This window comes from Strix uralensis, chromosome 24, assembly GCF_047716275.1.
Source record: "Strix uralensis isolate ZFMK-TIS-50842 chromosome 24, bStrUra1, whole genome shotgun sequence".
Lineage (NCBI taxonomy): Eukaryota > Metazoa > Chordata > Aves > Strigiformes > Strigidae > Strix > Strix uralensis.
The window spans coordinates 7,793,950-7,812,654 of record NC_133995.1 but is presented as its reverse complement, the minus strand read 5'-3'; the positions used below and the strand labels follow the sequence as shown (position 1 = coordinate 7,812,654).

Sequence of the window (18,705 nt, the reverse complement as noted above, 5' to 3'; positions counted from 1 at the left end):
ATGACATCTACATAAACCTCCCCAGCCCCACCTTCACAATAGAAGGACTTGAAATTAATTTATACTGCGCAACACTTTACATGGGATTGTCCTTCTCTGAGGATCTGGCTGCAATGGTCAGGATCTCCCCTGTGCTTAGAGCCACACTATGAGCTTCTCCCCGGAGGGGACAGACACAGACGCACCTTCACAGCGAGGGCCAGGCTGGCTCCAGTTCCCCGATGCTCTGCAGAACACAGCAGCATTTCCAACAAGGTAGTAGCCAGGATCGCAGGTGTATGTTACAGACATTCCTGTGGTAAAAAATGCTTTGTCCTGGGCGTTGTGATGTCCATTGTGGACCCCTGGAGGCATGGGGCAAGGTCGGACTGCGAGAGGGAGACAGAAAGACTTAACTCAGCGAGAGAGCAGCGTGCGAGGGGAAGGAGCTGCTGTGATGGCCATCGCAGGAACAGCTCTGCCTGCACACGCTGTTCCTGCCTGCAAGGAGCACCCACCAGCCAGGGCTACCCTCAGGGAAACAGCGGGCATCCGCACTCACCCCTCTCGCAGACGAGCACTGGTGGATCCCAGGACCCCCCGGGCTGGCACTGGGCCTCGTAGGTGTCCTCTGAGGCGTAACCGGCGTCGCAGTCAAAGTGAAGAGTCTCTCCAGCTTTGTAGGTGCTTTGCAGCCCATGGACCTTCCCGTTCTGCACCTCGGGGATCTCACAGCCGATTGCTGCGGGGAACATGGACAGCACCTTTAAACTTCAGCGCATGGGCCGGATCCTGCACACACAGCCCCTTCCCTTCTCATCTCTGCCATGAGCCTGTCTGCGCTGTTCCTACAGGACATCCAGCACCCTTTCTGCCAGCCCCCCACCCATCAGTGGAGCACCCACCCACCCACCTTTGCAGCGGGGCAGGGGCCAGCTCCACACGCCGTCCTCTGTGCAGTTGATGGACATATTCCCAAACAGCTCGTAGCCATCCTTGCAGCCGTAGTACACGGTCACTCCCCGGGAAAACTTGTCCAAGGACTGTCCGCTGTGCAGCCCGTTGGCGATGTTTGGTGGCCGAGGACATGTCACCTCTGGAGAGGGAGAGGAAAAGCCCATGAGAACGTCTGGGAGAGGCGATACCTGAGAGACAGCTCAACTCAAACCTCCTGCACAGCAGACTTGGGGGAAGGCGCAAGAGGAAGGCGGAGGGCTCGCACACCAGGTACTGCGGGGTCTGGCCTGACGGCCACTCTTTGGGTGCCCCACCTCTCCTCCAACTTTTCTGGACAAAGAAGGTTGAATTGATTTGTGAAAATCCCACCGGCTCTCCATGGTGTGCTGCAGCCAGGATGCCACTGGAGCACCGGGATGAGGGTGCTGGCTCTGGAGCTCCCTTTGCACTTGGTCTCACATTAAGAGGGGATGTGCCAACTCCTGGACATACACTGCAGGGTGACCAGCACCCAGCCCCAGCATGAGAGAGAGGTACAGCACGTGCAGCCGCAGTTATAGAAAGACCAAGCTCTGGTTCATGGGTGTAAACTTCTTATTTACATATTATAAAACTTTATACTTCATTAAAGGGGAATTGAATCCCTCACTGAAGGGCTCAGTGACAATGGTCAGGGTCTCCCCTGTGCTTAGAGCCACACTATGAGCTTCTCCCCGGAGGGGACAGACACAGACGCACCTTCACAGCGAGGGCCAGGCTGGCTCCAGTTCCCCGATACTCTGCAAAACACAGCAGCATTTCCAACAAGGTAGTAGCCAGGATCGCAGGTGTATGTTACAGACATTCCCGTGGTAAAAAATGCTTTGTCCTTGGCATTGTGATGTCCATTGGTGATCTCTGGAGGCATGGGGCAAGGTTGGACTGCGAGAGGGAGACAGAAAGTCTTAACTCAGCGAGAGAGCAGCGTGCGAGGGGAAGGAGCTGGTGTGATGGTTGATTGATGGGTTAAAGCCCATCGCAGGAACAGCTCTGCCTGCACATGCTGTTCCTGCCTGCACACGCTGTTCCTGCCTGCAAGGAGCACCCACCAGCCAGGGCTACCCTCGGGGAAGCAGCGGGCACCCGCACTCACCCCTCTCGCAGACGAGCACCGGTGGATCCCAGGACCCCCCGGGCTGGCACTGGGCCTCGTAGGTGTCCTCTGAGGCGTAACCAGCGTCGCAGTCAAAATGAAGAGTCTCTCCAGCTTTGTAGGTGCTTTGCAGCCCATGGACCTTCCCGTTCTGCACCTCGGGGATCTCACAGCCGATTGCTGCGGGGAACATGGACAGCACCTTTAAACTTCAGCGCATGGGCCGGATCCTGCACGCACAGCCCCCTCCCTTCTCATCTCTGCCATGAACCTGTCTGCGCTGTTCCTACAGGACATCCAGCACCCTTTCTGCCAGCCCCCCACCCATCAGTGGAGCACCCACCCACCCACCTTTGCAGCGGGGCAGGGGCCAGCTCCACGTCCCAGCCTCCGTGCAGTTGATGGACACGTTTCCAAACAGCTCGTAGCCATCCTTGCAGCCGTAGTACACGGTCGCTCCCGGGGAAAACTTGTTCAAGGACTGTCCGCTGTGCAGCCCGTTGGCGATGTTTGGTGGCCGAGGACATGTCACCTCTGGAGAGGGAAAAGAAGTTGCCCTGTGAGTCAGCTGTTTGCCATTCTGTGTGCTACTAGGACCATTTGGGTAATATCAGGGTAATATCCTGAACTGTGCTTAGTCTTTGTTCCATTTGCTGGTCCAAAGTATTAGTTAACAAAAGGTACAGCAGCGCTAAGATTCCAATCACATTGTGGCTAGAGGAAATTACTAACAATAATGACATCCTGACCGGAGGACTCCCAGGCACATCATGGGATTGGGCAGAAGATGCACATGGACGGGGAAGCAGCAAGAGCGAGCAGCTGTGATTACTTCCTCTTCCAGGAGGAAGATGAAAACATTCCACATCTGACCAGAAGCAGAGTCACCGAAATCCCCCCAGGGCAGCAGATTCTGCCATCCCGGCAGCCCACCTACGGCTCCTGAGTGTGCCAGGGAGGGGGTTACAGCCTCCGGCCACACGGCAGCTCAGCCCAGGGTTAACCTCCCCATCCCTCTCAGAGCCCAAGGCAGGGCAGGCTGCAGCCATCCCCACGTCCCTCCCCAGCTCGTTTCTTTGAAGCTGTTTCTGTCTCTAAGAGCCAAGCTGGCAGCACTTTGGTTTGAGAAGAGAAGCAAGGAGGACAGATTCATCCCAACTTTGGTTTCCCACTGAATTTGAGAGGACCCAAGAGGGAGCTTCCCCCCGTGGCTGTCACCACTCGCACCGCACGCTGGGACACTTGCCCTTTTTGCACACTGGCAGAGGTGGGATCCATCCAAACTTAGCTTGGCACGTGCTTTTGCGGGAGCCCTGCAAGGTGTACCCTGTGTTGCACACAAAGCTTACGGTGTCCCCGGTCCTGTAGAAATAGCGAGCGACGGATACTCTCTTCCCATGCCGGACACGTGGGAATGGGCAATAGGTGGCTGGAAAAGGGAGAGAAATAAAACATCGTTTACCTACACAGCTCTTAAGCTGTTCCTGCCCGTGCTGGTTGCTGTGTTGATGGTTTCCACACAGCCGGTTGATCCCTGAGCAGGGGAGTGAGGCGGAAGAACTGGGTGTCCAGGATTTTGTGTCAATCACCTGGTGAGGTCAAGAGCCTTCCATGGCCTTTCTGCATGCTCGTACCCCACAGGCTGGGACCATGCCCTGGGTCCGATCTGACCGGGGAAACATTGGCAGGACCACCCAGGACTGACCTAATGGCAGCCCAGGGGTCTGTGCTAGCAGGGGCACGCAGGGGTGCACAGCGTGGGCTGGAGGTGCCACGCGAAACCTCTGCTGTGCCTTACAAGGGACCCACCGTGAACCTGCTGGGGTGCTTCCAGGGGTGCTGGGGGGTTGTCTGCAGAGGGAAAGGGAGAGGCAGAGGCAGACACGCAGAGAGGCAGGCAGACGTTCGCAACTAAAACTGCAGGGAAGTACCTTTTTGTTCACCAGGCAAATATTTGCCCTAGATACAGAAACGTAGAAAGGAGGTAAAAGAGACGCCTCTCACTGATAATATCCTTTGAATTGCTGAGTAAAGGGCCACAGCTCTGTGCCTCTGCGCTGTTCAGGCACAGCCCATCACGAGCTCCGAGGCTGGCTTTGCTGGAGAACCACAGCTCTCCAGCATCAAACAGCACATGAGCAATGACAGCTGCTTCCACAAGGCTGGGAACCGAATGCACGTACCTCAGCTGAACATACAGAAAACCAAGTATAATAGAAGAAAATATGACTTAACCTTTTTACAAAGTGTTAACTTAGTGATACTTCTTTTTTTTTTTTAATTTATTTTTTTTTTAAAACATAACCCAGCCCTTTGCAGCCACTGATGCTTGACTCCCAGCCTGCCACTGAGCCACTGCAGCCAGCTAAGGCAGGAGCGTCAGCCTTTGGTCTCTCAAGATGCCAGTGAATAATGAACATGATTGAGGATAGAGGCTGAAGTCTTCTCCATACAGTACCAAGACACTTCTCAAAGCTTGCCAGGGCAGCCAGGTCGCAGCACCTTACAGCTTACAGGACAGGAAGGGGTAAAAAAAACCACACTGCAGTGATGGAGCTTCTGTACGTTTTGGCTACCCTGTCCCAAACACACGGGCACACCGGGCTACCTGCCAGGCTTTCATGCCCTGCGGGCCTTCAGACCGAACATGCCAAACAGCACGGTCTTGTTTGCCATTTTACTCTCCTGCCTCATCTCAATGCATTCCTGTTTATCCCAGCAAATTTCAACTTGACAGAGCTCAAACACAATCTATTATTGGAACAAGCTCCTCGCCTCACTGCTGTAAGATGCTGTACCCATAACCAGCTTTACTTTGGCAGTTTAAACACATACGTTACGAGAAGCCAGGAAAGTTGTGAAAGACTCTCCACAGCCTTCCATAGAGAGGTTGTAGATCCCTTTCCCCTGGCCACTGAAGGGCACAGGGTGGCCCCAGTGCCATCCCAGAGAGTCTTTTTCATTAGCAGAGGAGCTCAGAGGCTCTGTGATGCTCAGGGTCTGCCATGCTGAGGTCCACCAGGGACCAGCACAGAGCTCTACCTGCCTCCACAGGGAAAAGCAAAAGGATCAGCGAGGAGAGGAGCAGAGATGAGGAAGAAGAGGGCCATGAGAGGAAGGCCCCAGTGGTGCAGACCTGCTGGTCCTCCTTACCTTGAGCCCCGGCCGTGGTGGCCAGGAGCAACATGGAGCCGCCCAGGAGGCAGAGGGCGAAGGCGAGCACCATGCTCCGGTCGCCGGCGCAGACTGTGGCTCCCAGGGGGCTGTGGGAAGATAAAGGCACCCCAGTTCCCCCCACTGCCCCCCGTGTGCGGAAGGAGCTGCAGCTGCGGGGCTTCCCAGGGCCATGGGACAGGAACCTGTGGGCTCCCCCGCACAGGATGGGCACAGCCACCACCCCCGGGCAGGCTGCAGGTCCCAGACGCTGCTTCTGCTGCTATTTTTGACAGGGGAGGATGGGCCCCTGGGACCACGGGGACCTGTGAGAGGGGTGGGTGCAGGCACAGAGGTGCTGTTAGCCAAACTGTGCCCTCGGTGGGGGGCATCCTCGGTTGGGGAAGTGACCCAGGCTCTGCCCCGAGTCCCCGGGTGATGACGGCAGCCCTTCCCATGCCGAAGGGGCATGGCTTGGTACCCGGGTACGGGAAGGGCAGAGCGGGACATTCCCTCCTCCCACACACATGGGACCAGCAGCAGTTGGGGACACATCTGTCCCTCAGGGCCGTGGGTGCTCGGGCCAGGCAGTGCAGCCCTGCAGCCACGGACACGACCCCTCCTGACCCAACCCTGGCTGCTCTAGGACTCATCCAAGCTGGCCTCATCCCTTGCCGCTGGAAGAATAAAAATCCACAGACAAGACTTTTTGATGTAGGAGCAGCCACAGGAACCTCACATAGCAGAGGCTGTTTTCTGAGCCTAAAACAAGCAGCAAAGTGTGCATTACTCAAGTCTTTTTATCCCTTTTATTGACAAAGATCCTCCAATATTTACAGACCCAACATTTATACTTCAGAATTGCACTTAATTGGTTACACTCAGATTATGAAGTAAAATTATGTACAACTCAATTACAAACACAGTAGATAAGTGCTCTTCAACACCCGTAAGCTACGTCACAGCATTCACAGTTTCTTCCATTTAGTTGCAGATTTTCCAAATGATTTTCCATTTGGTTGCATTTTTTCCAAATGATTTAAGACCTAAATCAGTTCTTAAATCATTTGGAACAACCACTCTGGACTAGGCAGTAGGAATAATTGTGCTGGGATTAAAATAACGAAACCGAACACAACACTAAGCTATGAGGCTTTACATTTGTGTTTTGTTCTTCTAGTCACAAACGTGGCTTATGGTAAGAAATACATAAAAACAACCAGCAATCTGCAAGTGCTTGTTCTGCAAGACTGGCTTCCGAAAACAGTATCTGTCAGAGCCTCAGTGACAGCTGAGCAGGACAGTGCTCTGCGGGGAAGGGAGAACTTTGTGGGTCTATTTGGAACAGGGCTAACTTGTTGATGGAAATGGCTATTTGTGGTCTTCCCTCTCATTAGATGCATGTTCCTGTTAACAGGAAAGCACTGTGAAAATGCAGAAACAAAAAGCATGTAGTAGACACATTTCGAACACTTCTCAATCCCAACTGCGCGTCATGAGAAGCTCACAGATGGGCGATTCACCTCTGCGTCAGGCAAAACACCAAACCTCAAAATCTTGCTTTACCAGCAGCTAAAAGTCCTGATGTCTCAAGCTGGATTCAGGCTCAACAAGCTTAAATTCCATCACAGTTTTGTTTCCCTTATAAACAGGATTCCCAGGAAACCTTCAAATCTTTACCTCATTTTACAAGATGCTACATACCTCTTTTGCTTATTAAGTGATCATTTAGCGAGGCTGAGTTAAAGCCAGGAAAGGACACCAACACCACAACATGGGCTTTCTATCAGCTGGACAAATCAAGGGCACTTTTGCCTGTTTCTTTGGTTTAAATAAGGTGACAGAGGTCCCGTCATCGGAGCTGTCCCTGTGGCACTGCCAAAGCCTGGCTCGAGTTGAGGACAGCACGCTTCCTCGCTCACCTCTATCCACCCTCGCAAACTGTTCTCAGCACAACAACCGGCTGGGTCAGGTTAGACAGATGAAAACAAAGTGCACAAAAGGTGGTGTGGGGTTTGTGTCCTGTTCCCCATGGAGGAATAAATTAAGGCTCTGGCTTGATGTGCATCTGCGCCTACTGTGGGTGCAGCGTCAGAGCAGCAGTCGCCCTGTGCAGCCGCCCGCCCGCCCTGCTGCGAGCGGAGCAAGAGCCCAAAAACCCGCGTTCGCTCCCCAGCGCCACAGCAGCCCCGGGGCACCCTGGGGCTGAGCTGGCACCCGGCCGACCCGTGGTGGGAGCCAGCGCAGTCAGAGTGCACTGCACCCCCAGAAAAAGCCTTTTAAGTGCAAAGCCAGACAGCAATTCCCTGCTTCAGACTCGCCCCAGGCAGGCGGCGTTTGAGCAGAAAGTGAAAAGGTTCACACGCAGCAACTTTCTGATGTTTGGTGGCATCTGCCACGACACCTGCAAGTTCTGCATTCGGCCCGGACACCACCTGCCCGCGGATGAGCTCCGCTGCCTCCAAGCACCCACCCAGCTGCGCTCCCCTGGGGCTTTCAGCCCACCAAAAGCTTCAGCACTTTGGGAGAAGCGTTGAGTCACCGCAGAGACAAGAAGGGTGTTTCCGCAAGGTACTTGCAGAAAAGCCTCGACGTGACACAAAGACAGTGCCAGGGCAGAGACCTTCAGCTGAAGTTTAAAACTAATTTTAGTACATACAGGAAGAGTCAGAATAGTAGTTCTTTGTAATAAGACATTTTTTTCTCTCTGGTAAAATTACTGATCTGTAAGGATTGCTATTTGCACAAGGGTTCAGACTCACCCTGAAGTACAACTGCGCTTTTATACGAACATTTTCAATGCTTTCAGTACTCACAAATTATACCTGACTTATTTGTATCAAACAATTTTTTTAAGTAGGTATCACTCACAGGAAGACATTCACCGTTAATCCTCTTGGCAGCGGCAGCACTTTCCACCTCAGAACACTTAAGAAACCCCTGAATCCCGATTAGGACCAGGCACAACGTGACCTTAGCGGGGCTGAGAAACAGCACGTGGAGGTACCCAAAGCGCAGGATTTTCTTGAGCCTCCTCTATTGCAGCGTGAAGGTCTTTGGCATCATTGCGACTTAACGTGGGGATAACAGCACTCGGGTTCTGAAGAGCGTTCGCAGCTGGGTGGCAGAGATCCTCCCAGCCCGGCCCGGCCCCGCACTCGAGCTGCTGCATCCAAAAGCGTGAGTGCAGTCCCGGGCAGCGGCACGGAGCATCGGGGCTTCGTCATCCCGGGGCTGTTGGTTGCTGCTTCGAAGCCAGTTTCACAGGAGAGAAAAGCAGGGCACTGGGATGGGCGTGATCAAGTCCAACACATCTACAGCTGCCTCCCCGCTGTGCCTGTTCCCTAATCTAGATGTTCATAATCAGCAGTGCCAGGAGGAGGGGGAAGATTCCTACAGCAGACAGATAAGAAGCTTCAGTCTTTACTCCAAACATATTCAACTATCTTTTCCCTCCCTGGTCCCCTTTACCTTCCCCCCTTTTTCACAGCATGATCTTAAAGTAACAATATAAATACGAGAACAGACGGTAGCAGAAGGCTTTTAAGCCTATGTCAAGCAGAACAAACAGGAGACATTTACATAAAGACAGGCAAGAGCACGGTACAGGGCTTCAGGAATCTGTATTACTTACCAACAGTGATCATGGTCGCTGCACCTGAAAAGGAAGCGAGCCAAACGTGAAACTTGGCGCCCGTTCAGCACGGTAATTCATCAGACTACACCACGTGCAGTATCTCGAACCAGAGCCAATGCACATGGAAGACAATTCAAGCAACACACAGAACAGGACCCCTGCGTAGCCCAACTCCACAGATGTTTTACCTGTTAAAACCCAGATGTATTTACCAGGATACATTTCCGCTACCCTACAAGTCCACGCCGCAACCTAATCATGCTCGTTTGGCACGAGATTTTGGCTGAAGCTGTTGCAGGAAGCATCAAAGGCTTACACCTTAGCAGAATTATCTGATTTGAGGATTCACAGAGGAAGAAGATAGGTATTTTGAAGACAGAGAGGGGGCAGCAAGACAGCCACAGGAGATAATCACCTCTGCATTCAGGAGCGGGCTTGCTCCAGACTCCCCTGTATTGGTCTGCTGCAATACACTGGAGAAAGGCCGCTCCAGCAAGGGTGAAGCCATCCTTGCATTTATAAGCTACAACAGAGCCGTGGACAAAGACTCTGCCCTTCGTGCCATTGTGCATCCCATTGTCAGTCGTTGGGGGCTCTTCACAGAGAACGTCAGGGAGCTGTTCTGTAGGAGGAACCACTCGTTTGCATTCAGGAGTAGGCTTGCTCCAGACCCCACGGTCTTGATGATCTACCGTACAGCGAATAGAGGCCACTCCAGCAAGGGTGAAGCCATCCTTGCATTTATAAACCACGACAGAGCCGTGGACAAAGGCTCTGCCCTTCGTGCCATTGTGCATCCCATTGTCGATCGTGGGGGGCTCTTCACAGAGAACGTCAGGGAGCTGTCCTACAGGGGGGACATCAGCGAGAACATCTGAGTACTTCTCCTAACTGAGGAGGTGAAGAGCTGTATGGGGAGGAGGAGGTACAGCCAAACACCACCCATCTAGCAGCAACTGAAAAGACTTTGAGCTTCCTTGCTTGGCACTCACTTCAGTTATGGCCATTAGCCACAACTCCAGGATCACACCCCATGACATAAGCCACTGAAGTGCGTAATTAGGCCAGAAGAAATGTTTCAGCCATTTCTAGCTTCACATAACACTATACGCTGACTTTGTAACACCTGGTTTCAGTGTTGTACCAAATGGAGTGGACAGAGTTCTAATATCCAATTATTTTCCTCTTTCCCTGGTAACTAGAGAAAGAAAACTTCCTTCCTGTGACTGGTTTTTTTTCTATAATTTCTGCTCTTCCCTTGCTCCTTCCACTTTGCCAGCATAATTTCTGAATTGTATGAGACTATTGCACCTAAGACCTCACAGCATGAGTTAGTATTGAAACCCTGAATTTTACAGCTGATTGATTTAAAAAGCAAGAGCAGCCCAAGCCCACCAGCAAGGCAGCTACACCAGTGCAGTTCCAACTATTATCTTAATGGCTCTGTGCATGGATTTTCCCCTCTTACTTTCACAGTAGGGAGATGCTGTATCCCAATCTACTCCATTTCCTGATACCACACACTTGGCAGAAGATGACCCCTTTAATGCAAACCTAAAGAAAGAGAAGAAGTTTAGTACTTTCCAGAAGAGAACCCAGAAAGGGTTCTTCCCCACCTCCCACCACTGCATGCAGGCAAGTTATTAACCAGAAGTTGCCCTTGCTATGAAATGGGATCTGCCCACATCACCATCACTAAATAAGGGCACTGGTAAGAGCTAATTGGAGCAGTTCACTGCATTACCAAGCACACGCATGTTGCCACCTGCTCATCCCACTGAAGACATAATATACGATGTCACTGGAGCCTTGCACAGGGAAGCTGGGGGGTGGATGCTACTGCCCGCGATCCCCATCTTCTGACCCGAGTTGGTCCCTTTTAAGCAGCAATCCACTCACCCAGGATGACAGGTGAATGTCACAACTGTCTCAAAGAGGAAATTGTCTGCGATCACATCCCCGTTCTTTATGGTGGGAGGAGAACATCGCTGTCCTGGAGGAAGAGAAAGCAGCGCAGGAATTACTTACGGGCGTGACCCAAATTTCAGAGGAATATCTCAGGTGTGTACAGATCACTTGCACAGTCAAGACAAAGGAGGAACAGAGATACTCACGTATACAGAAGTCTGGGTCTGCAGACCAGGTTTTATCACTCAGACAAGTGACAACAGAGGACCTTCCACTTGCTGCAGCGTAACCGGGTTTACACCGATAGCTCAGCTTAGTTCCAGCAAGAGAGCTGTCACCCACAGCGCTTGTTAACTCGGCGAAAGGGAAGCGTGGAGCAGGGCCGCAGAGGACTAACAATTGGAGAGAAAAGGAAGGTGGGTTACAGAAAAGTACCCAAAGGGTCTGCAATAACAATAGCCAACTGCATGTATTGCAGCACACAACATTTTAACCTGTTTTAACGTCAGCGTCTGGGATACAGTTTGCATCCAACTTATTCAGCAAAGAGCAGCATATATCACAGTTTGCTTCACCAGAGAAAAGATGGAGATTGGGTAACATCTCTGGGGCTGAGATGCTCCATCACTGACCACCAACCCAGCCTGCAGAGCCTCGATTCAGCTCGGCTTAGAAGCCAAATGTCCCCAACAGGTCTGGAAGCTGGTGAAGCAAGTCTGTCAGGTGTAGAAGGAAATGTCATCCCTCTTTTCAGTGCACTTTTGGTTCATTTGCTGCTCACAAATAAATTGCTTTAGGTCTAAATATATAACTGACCTGGGCTGTCACGCTGAGGACCCAAGCCAACACGCCCTGCCAGGGCATGGCTCCAAGCACACAAGGTTCTGAATCTGACCTGCTCAAAAGCCTCAGACCTACTTCACTGCAATTTCTCAGGGAAATAAATGAATTTGTTTGTACTCACTTGGGTCACACATTGGCAGAGGTGGCTTCCAGCTATTGTCAGCTTCACAAGTGACTACATAACTACCATTCAATAAATGACCAGGATCACACTCAAAGGTCACTGTATCCTTATATGTGTACTCAGTGCCAAAGCCAGATGACTTTTTTCCATTTTTCACTTCTGGATTTTTACATCTGACCACTGGAAGTGAAGATAAGACAATAAGAATATTTATCACAAGAATAAAAAGCCCTGCAGTGACACCAGAGGTATCACACGAGAAGCTCAGTAAGAGAACTGCGGTCCTTTCCCTTTGAGAGAGGCAGGTCCCCAGTGGGTGCAGGTAGTCTGTGAACAGAGACGTCATTAAGAAAATGCACATGCGAGAGCTTCATTTTTCATTTGCAGGAAGCCCTGGGCATGGGTGGGGAGAGGGAGGCTTTCTGTGGGCTGAAGAATCCATTAAACCAAGCCCTGCCTCTGACCACGACTTGAGAGACCGCTGCATTCTGGTATCTGGGAATCCTTTTAGGCTCAAATCAACCTTCTCATGTTTGGCAGCCCATCAGGAAAGTACAGATCGGGAGAGGAATGAGAAACAAAGTCAAAAGAATAAGGAGAGAGAGAAAGCATTTACCTTTGCATTCAGGGGCTGGACCGCTCCACATTCCATTGAGGTTATCATCCGCCGCACAGTGAATTGTGGAATCTCCAATAAGAGAAAAACCTTTGTTACAGCTGTAGGTTACAGCCATGCCAAAGACGAAGTCTCTGTTCCCATCAGTGAGCTGCCCATTCTCGATTACAGGAGGTGCTAAACAGGGAATCTCTGCATGGGAAAGCGACAGCAAGAAAATGCAAGAACATGTCCATTGAATAGGAAACTGAGGTCTAGCTACTGAAAAAAAAAAAAAACAAAACCCACCAACAAAAAATCCCAAACCAACAAACTCACCCAAACAAAAAAAAAAGCCAAATTAAAAACAGGGAAGCAGCCCTAAAGCAATCATCTCAACCTAAGGTCTTGAATGCATCTTTAAATTCTGAATGTTTTCCAGGGTTTTTTTAAATGGATAAATGGTAAAATGGCAAAACAGCATCTATTGTCCAAGAGGAGGCACTACAGAAGAGGCCTCACCAAGCAGTTTGAGACCCTCACCAGCTGGTGATGGCATTTCCTACCTTCGCTGTACTACCAAGGATAAGGCCAGAATACTGATTATAGCAGCAAACCATCTCAACTGTCCCCAGGGGACGGTCAGGCCCATCCCACAGGATGGTAAAAAAGCCCAAATAGCACCAACAAAACTCTTAGCATTTATCTCTCCTTTGAAAACTGAGATTTTTGGATGTGCAGTCATGTCTGAAGGCATCCCAGTCCCGCCCAAGTGCAGCTCTTGATAAACAATTCCGCAACGGCTGCCTGACGGAGAACGCGACACGAGTGCTGCAGCGTCCGCGCCAGCCTGGCAGAGCCTCGCTGCGTGGCTGCGCTGGGCGATACCCACAAACAGCCTCGGGAGCTGCTGTTCTCACAGATCTGACACCAACACCCACAGATCCTCCTTTGCATTTCATTTTCATTCCCAGCTCCACCCAGAGCGTGTGTTTGGAGCTAAGGAGCCAGTCGCATTAAAGGCTGATATAATTTGCATTAGGTGCCAAGAAGAGAATATCCAGCTGCGGTTCCCCAAACTACCAGATATATTGCAATAGCTTCGAGGAAGAGATGTACACAAAACATTTAAGATGTGCTTACTTTCACAGTATGGATCTGCATTCCAAAAAACTTCATTGCCTCTAAGTACACATTGCGCAGATTCCTTCCCAACTAATCGGTACCTACGGAAAGGTTGAAATCTCTTTTTAAAAAAATTTAAAAACTTGAGAAATTCAGAAAGTTGTACAGTTTCTAATGGTATTCTTTGGAGGAGCTGAACCCTAGGGGAAAGTCAGCTAGCCCTCCTATAAAATACAATTTTCTTAATACTTAAAGAAATACAATATATGATGCAGTTAGAGGAAACTTAATACTCGCCGTGGGTGGACAGAAGCTCCCAGGACCGTGAGTAAGACGGCACCCCCACCCTGAGGCTGTGCGGTGGTAGATCCAGACTTATTTTCTGAGCTGGGTGTCACTGACGTACCATAACCGCTCTCTTCCCCTCTCACCCTGCTCCCAGCACCCCCAGGACACTGCAGCCCCCTTTCCCTGAGACCCCTTAGCTAAGACAGGGACAGCTGAACCCATTGCACAACAGAAAATGCTGAATTACTAACCCAGCACCCACAGGAAAGGAGCAAAATTCTTTGCAAAGCAGTGGAAAAGCAGTCTGCAAAGACCGTGCTCTCACACCCAGGAGATAACCATTTGTGACAGCAGGATAGAGCCTGACCCCTGCGGCTCCCCGCTCCCAACACCCCCAACCATGCCAAGGAAACAGCCCCCAGCTGTGAAAAGCCTGGGCCCAGGCTTACCCGACGTTACAGGTGTAGGTTATTGTTGCCCCAAACAGCAGGTCGGTGGTGTAGTTGAAGCTGCCATTCGGGATGTCCGGTGGACCACACGACTTTCCTGGAAGGGCAAGTGAGCAGCATTAGCTTTATTTTATAGCATGATAGTGAAACACAGGTGACAGTGCTGTTCAGTGTCATTATGGACTAATTAACCATTTATCGGGCACCTAACTTCCCTCATGAGCAAGTACCAGCACTTTCAGAAAAGATACAAGATCCACATTAACTTCTGAGGAACTGAAAGTTAAAATGCAAATAAAAAGCAAGTAGCAGTCCAAATAAAACTAAGGATAAATAAGAAAAGCCGAGGTTTATATGCTTACTGAGAAAAGAAACTGATAAAGACCCCAGTGGGCCCAGGGCAGAGGTCTTGGTCCATGGGGAAAGGAAAGAGTACGAAGGAGAAGGGGACGAGGAGGGACCCGCTGACGGCCCTGGGGCCAGTACAGGTGGGTTGCCACCAGGACAACTGCCCCCGCCCCCAGCCCTTCCCACACTGTACCTTGTTTCCGTGCAAACATATTACAGCATTTACACTCTGTCACCAGATGGTAAAGTAATTAAGAAGGGCAGAGGTCATCTCCCAGAGATTAGCATGTCTAAGGGGGAAGGGCAACCCCCGGCAGGCAGGCAAGGGGGCTCTTCTCAACTGCCCTAAAAACAGTAACGGGGGGAGCACCCTTCCCAACGGCGCTGAGCCCTGAGTGGGGTTGGGGTGCAGCAGGGGATGCACACAGCCCCCCCCCCCCCCATCCCAGGAGCCCGCAAGGGGGGACCCACCGATGCAGAAGTCGGGGTTCTCTGACCAGGTGGAGTTCTCGAGGCAGGTGACCATGGGGGTCTTGCCCCTGGCTCTCGTGTACCCCGGGCGACACTTGTATCTCTGCGTGGCCCCCACGGCGTAGGACGGCTCCAGGGGCGTGACCGGCTCCGCGAAGACAAACCGCGGGGGCTGCGGGCAGTCACCTGTGGGATGATGGGGGGGAGGCTCGCGTTAGCCCTTCCCACGTAGCCACAGCCCCCTCCCCATGCCGCCCAAGCCCCCTTTTCCCACACAGGACCATCCCCACAGAGCCCCATCTCCCCGCACACAGCCCCATCTCCCCGCACACAGCCCCATCTCCCCGCACACAGCCCCATCTCTCCGCACACAGCCCCATCTCTCCCGCACACAGCCCCATCTCGCCGCACACAGCCCCATCTCGCCGCAGCCCCATCTCCCCGCACGCAGCCGCACTCACCCCAGGCGCCGGGCAGGGCCAGCAGCATCACGCAGAGCCAGCGCAGAGCCATGGCCGCTGCCGCTCCCAGTCCCGCTCCCGGTGTCGCTCCGCCACCGGTACTGGCTCCGCGCAGCGATGCGCAGCGCAAAGCGCGTCGTTTTCCGGGGCGGGCGGCAGCCAGGCCAACCCCGTCACCGCTCAAGCTCGACGGGTTTTTTTTTTTGCAGCTGTCAAGAGCAACGCAGGTTTTGCCTCCACCGAGCCCCACGGGGCTGCCTGGCAGCTTCTCCCGCGGCGATTCCCACGGCGCGGTGCCTTTCTCCTTTATCGGTACAAATTGATGCTGTTTGACAGCTGATGAACAGCCAAACGCAGGCGGCTGGCGCGGGGGTCGGGTCCCTCTTTCCCCGATGGCCTCTCCTGGCCGACTCCGGGCCCTTTGCCCCGGCCGGTGCCGCGGGAGGGGTTCACCGGGGTGGTAACCCAGCGCGCTCCCGCGTGACGCACCCCGCGCAGCGCTGTGAAGGCGTCGGAGCGTCGCCCGTGTGAGGGATCCTTGTTCCTGGTCGGCCCACCCCATCGCCCTCAGCTCAAGGAGGCTCGAGGCCACCCCAGGCTCTCCCCTGAGGAGCGCTGGGCCTGCTGCCCCACCCGTGTTGCACCATGTAGACATCACCTACGTCTTGTGTTTATTGCACCTCTCCCTCTGTGTCAGCTGGGTGAGGTTTAGGGCTTGGTGCAGGCACCGCTTGGCACCCTGGCACAGCCCCTGCTGCCTCCCACCCCATGGTGGAAGGGGTGATCAAAGGGGGACAGCAGCCAGGGCACGGGGCAGCTCAGGCGCTCGCATGGCCGTTGCCTCTCCCCCTCCTCAAACCAGTATCAGGATTGCACCCATCAGCACAAGCCCACGGAAATGGGCTGAGTCCCAGTTTGGTAACAAATACAGCAGCAGGCAATTGCGCGGCACCTTTCTGTTGACCTGCAGCACTGCCTGTCTCCTGACAACACCAATAAACTCAGTCTCTTGGCAAACACTAATAAATCAGAGACTCATAGAATAGTTTGTGTTGGAAGAAACATTAAAGCCCATCCAGTCCCACCCTCCTGCCCCAGGCAGGGACACCTTCCACTAGCCCAGGTTGCCCAAAGCCCCGTCCAACCTGGCCTTGAACCCTTCCAGGGAGGGGGCAGCCACAGCTTCTCTGGGCAACCTGTGCCAGGGCCTCACCACCCTCACAGGGAACAATTTCTTCCTTAGATGTCATCTAAATCTCCCCTCTGTCAGTTTAGAACTGTCATCCCCTCATCCTATGCCTCCCCCCCTGATCAAGAGTCCCTCCCCCCTTTCCTGTAGCCCCTTTCAGTCCTGGGAGGCCGCTCTAAGGTCTCCCCGGAGCCTTCTCTTCTCCAGCTGAACGCCCCCAACTCTCTCAGCCTGTCAGCAGAAAAGCAATTTTTACAACTTCTGTACTATCACTGTTCATTTTGTCCCCATGTCAAAACAAAACAAGGAGTACAAGCCAGCAAACACCAAGCAGGGAGCAGCTAGTTTAACCCTCTGAACTCCTTGCTGGAGCTGCAGCCTGGCTTTTGGGTAGAGAATATGACCAGTGCAGGAATAGTCAGGGTGGGCGAGGGCAGGTTGTACCTGGAGAGGAGCACACACCTTCCCCCAGCCTCCTGGTGCTGCCAGGGAGGGGTCAGGTTCTGCTCCACCAGTGGCACCTCACCCTCGTCATCGCAGTTCCCAGGAAAGGCCACTGCTACGGCCAACAGTGCAACACGACAGCAGCAATTATCTGAGCAGCAGCAATTATCTGAGCATCAGCAATTATCCGAGCACCTGATTACTTCCGGCAAAGAATGAGACTGCAAAATCATTTAAAGTGCTCTATGAGAAGGTTTGAGTAGTAAATATGAAAAAAAATCAAGCCTCAAGCCAGGATAGCAGTATTGCTTGTTTTATATTCCTTATTTACAAAACAGTTTTACTATAAATACTGCAATTTGCGCACTCGTATCTGCACACTAGTAAAGGAATCTCAGTAGAAAAAGTAGTTTAAAAAATACAAATAAATCTTGCAAGATTGTGCAAAGAGGGTGTTTACTATGAAATTATTTTCCTAGTGGAAAGAAACGTTTATTGAATTTTTAAAGCCTCACTTTAAGAGCTGCAAAAATAGTTTTTTCCTACTAAAATAAACAAAAAAGTAGGCATTAAACCAACACAGAGCTGGCTTTGAAGTGTGTTTGATTCTCCTGCTTCTTTACAAATAAATTCCTTTTTTGTGAAGTCAGACCCTTGACTTCAGGTTGCCTTATTGCACTCAGAACTTCATCCCTGACAACGCCAGGAGTTGGTGTAGCACCTCTCCCTTCTCTCCCACCAGCTTTGTGCCGCTAAGGGTGCTACAGCCGCCAGCGTTTATCCTGCAACAGGGAAACGAGCGGTTAATCAGGGCTGGTCGCTGCGTGCTGCAGCCCCCTGGCTCTGGCAGGAGGGACCTTCACAGCTCTGTGGCACCTTGGTCCCAGCCACGGGGACCCGAAGGGTGTTTTTGGGTCCTTACTGTGGGGTACCTGGCAGAGGTGTGCGTGGCTGGGCGTCCCGCAGACGGCGCAGACGTGGCAGCCGGGGCTGTGGGGGCACGTGAGGTGGGCCGAGGTCCCCTCTGCGGCCAGCGGACACACGGGGCAGCTGGTCACGTCGCTGTGGACGAGGGAGAGGTGCAGCTGGTCGGCGCAGGGCTGGCAGATGGGACCCCGCGGGCTGTGGAGAGAGCCAAGGGTGAGCCCTGACTGGCTCAGGTCAGAAACTGCTCCTCGCCAAGCCACACCACACAGGCTCTGGCACCACAAAACCTTTTCTCATTAACAAGTTCAAAGATAGTAACTTTCTAAACTCAAACGAGTAGTGATTTATGAATGCAGAACTGAAACCGCACCAGGGTTAGGGCTAACAGCAAGTGGAACAAGCACTTGCAGGAACAGCATGAAAGACACAATTGGTAAAAAGAAGTTCATACTCACAAAAGCTAAAGCAGGCAGATGCACACCTCAAACCATGTTTATTTTAACCACATATTTATTTGAATTTGCCTCTGCCGGTGACGACTCTGTTAAGGAAGCTTTGTGAGCCTGAGAGCGCACAAGGACTCGCATGGGCAAAATAACCTTTGCTCACCTCATCGCTGCTCTGCCCCAAACAAACTAACGACACCTCGAGGTGGAAAAAGCACTCGGCAGCTGG

General features: G+C 52.3%; 1 protein-coding gene across 1 annotated transcript in view; it reads right to left on the bottom strand.

The window, feature by feature from the left end:
* CR1 (complement C3b/C4b receptor 1 (Knops blood group)) overlaps nt 1–18,705 on the bottom strand; it is a 99,323-nt gene that overhangs the window by 45,400 nt on the left and 35,218 nt on the right. Inside the window, 23 exon segments of the mRNA XM_074893712.1 lie at nt 186–368; nt 542–721; nt 893–1,075; nt 1,675–1,857; nt 2,069–2,248; nt 2,420–2,602; nt 3,315–3,497; nt 5,222–5,504; nt 7,037–7,162; nt 7,300–7,478; nt 8,047–8,204; nt 9,087–9,705; nt 10,327–10,412; nt 10,758–10,851; nt 10,973–11,158; nt 11,731–11,913; nt 12,350–12,541; nt 13,472–13,554; nt 14,191–14,287; nt 15,010–15,195; nt 15,471–15,970; nt 17,122–17,218; nt 18,026–18,225. Coding sequence (XP_074749813.1) covers nt 186–368; nt 542–721; nt 893–1,075; nt 1,675–1,857; nt 2,069–2,248; nt 2,420–2,602; nt 3,315–3,497; nt 5,222–5,504; nt 7,037–7,162; nt 7,300–7,478; nt 8,047–8,204; nt 9,087–9,705; nt 10,327–10,412; nt 10,758–10,851; nt 10,973–11,158; nt 11,731–11,913; nt 12,350–12,541; nt 13,472–13,554; nt 14,191–14,287; nt 15,010–15,195; nt 15,471–15,970; nt 17,122–17,218; nt 18,026–18,225 — 4,544 coding nt within the window.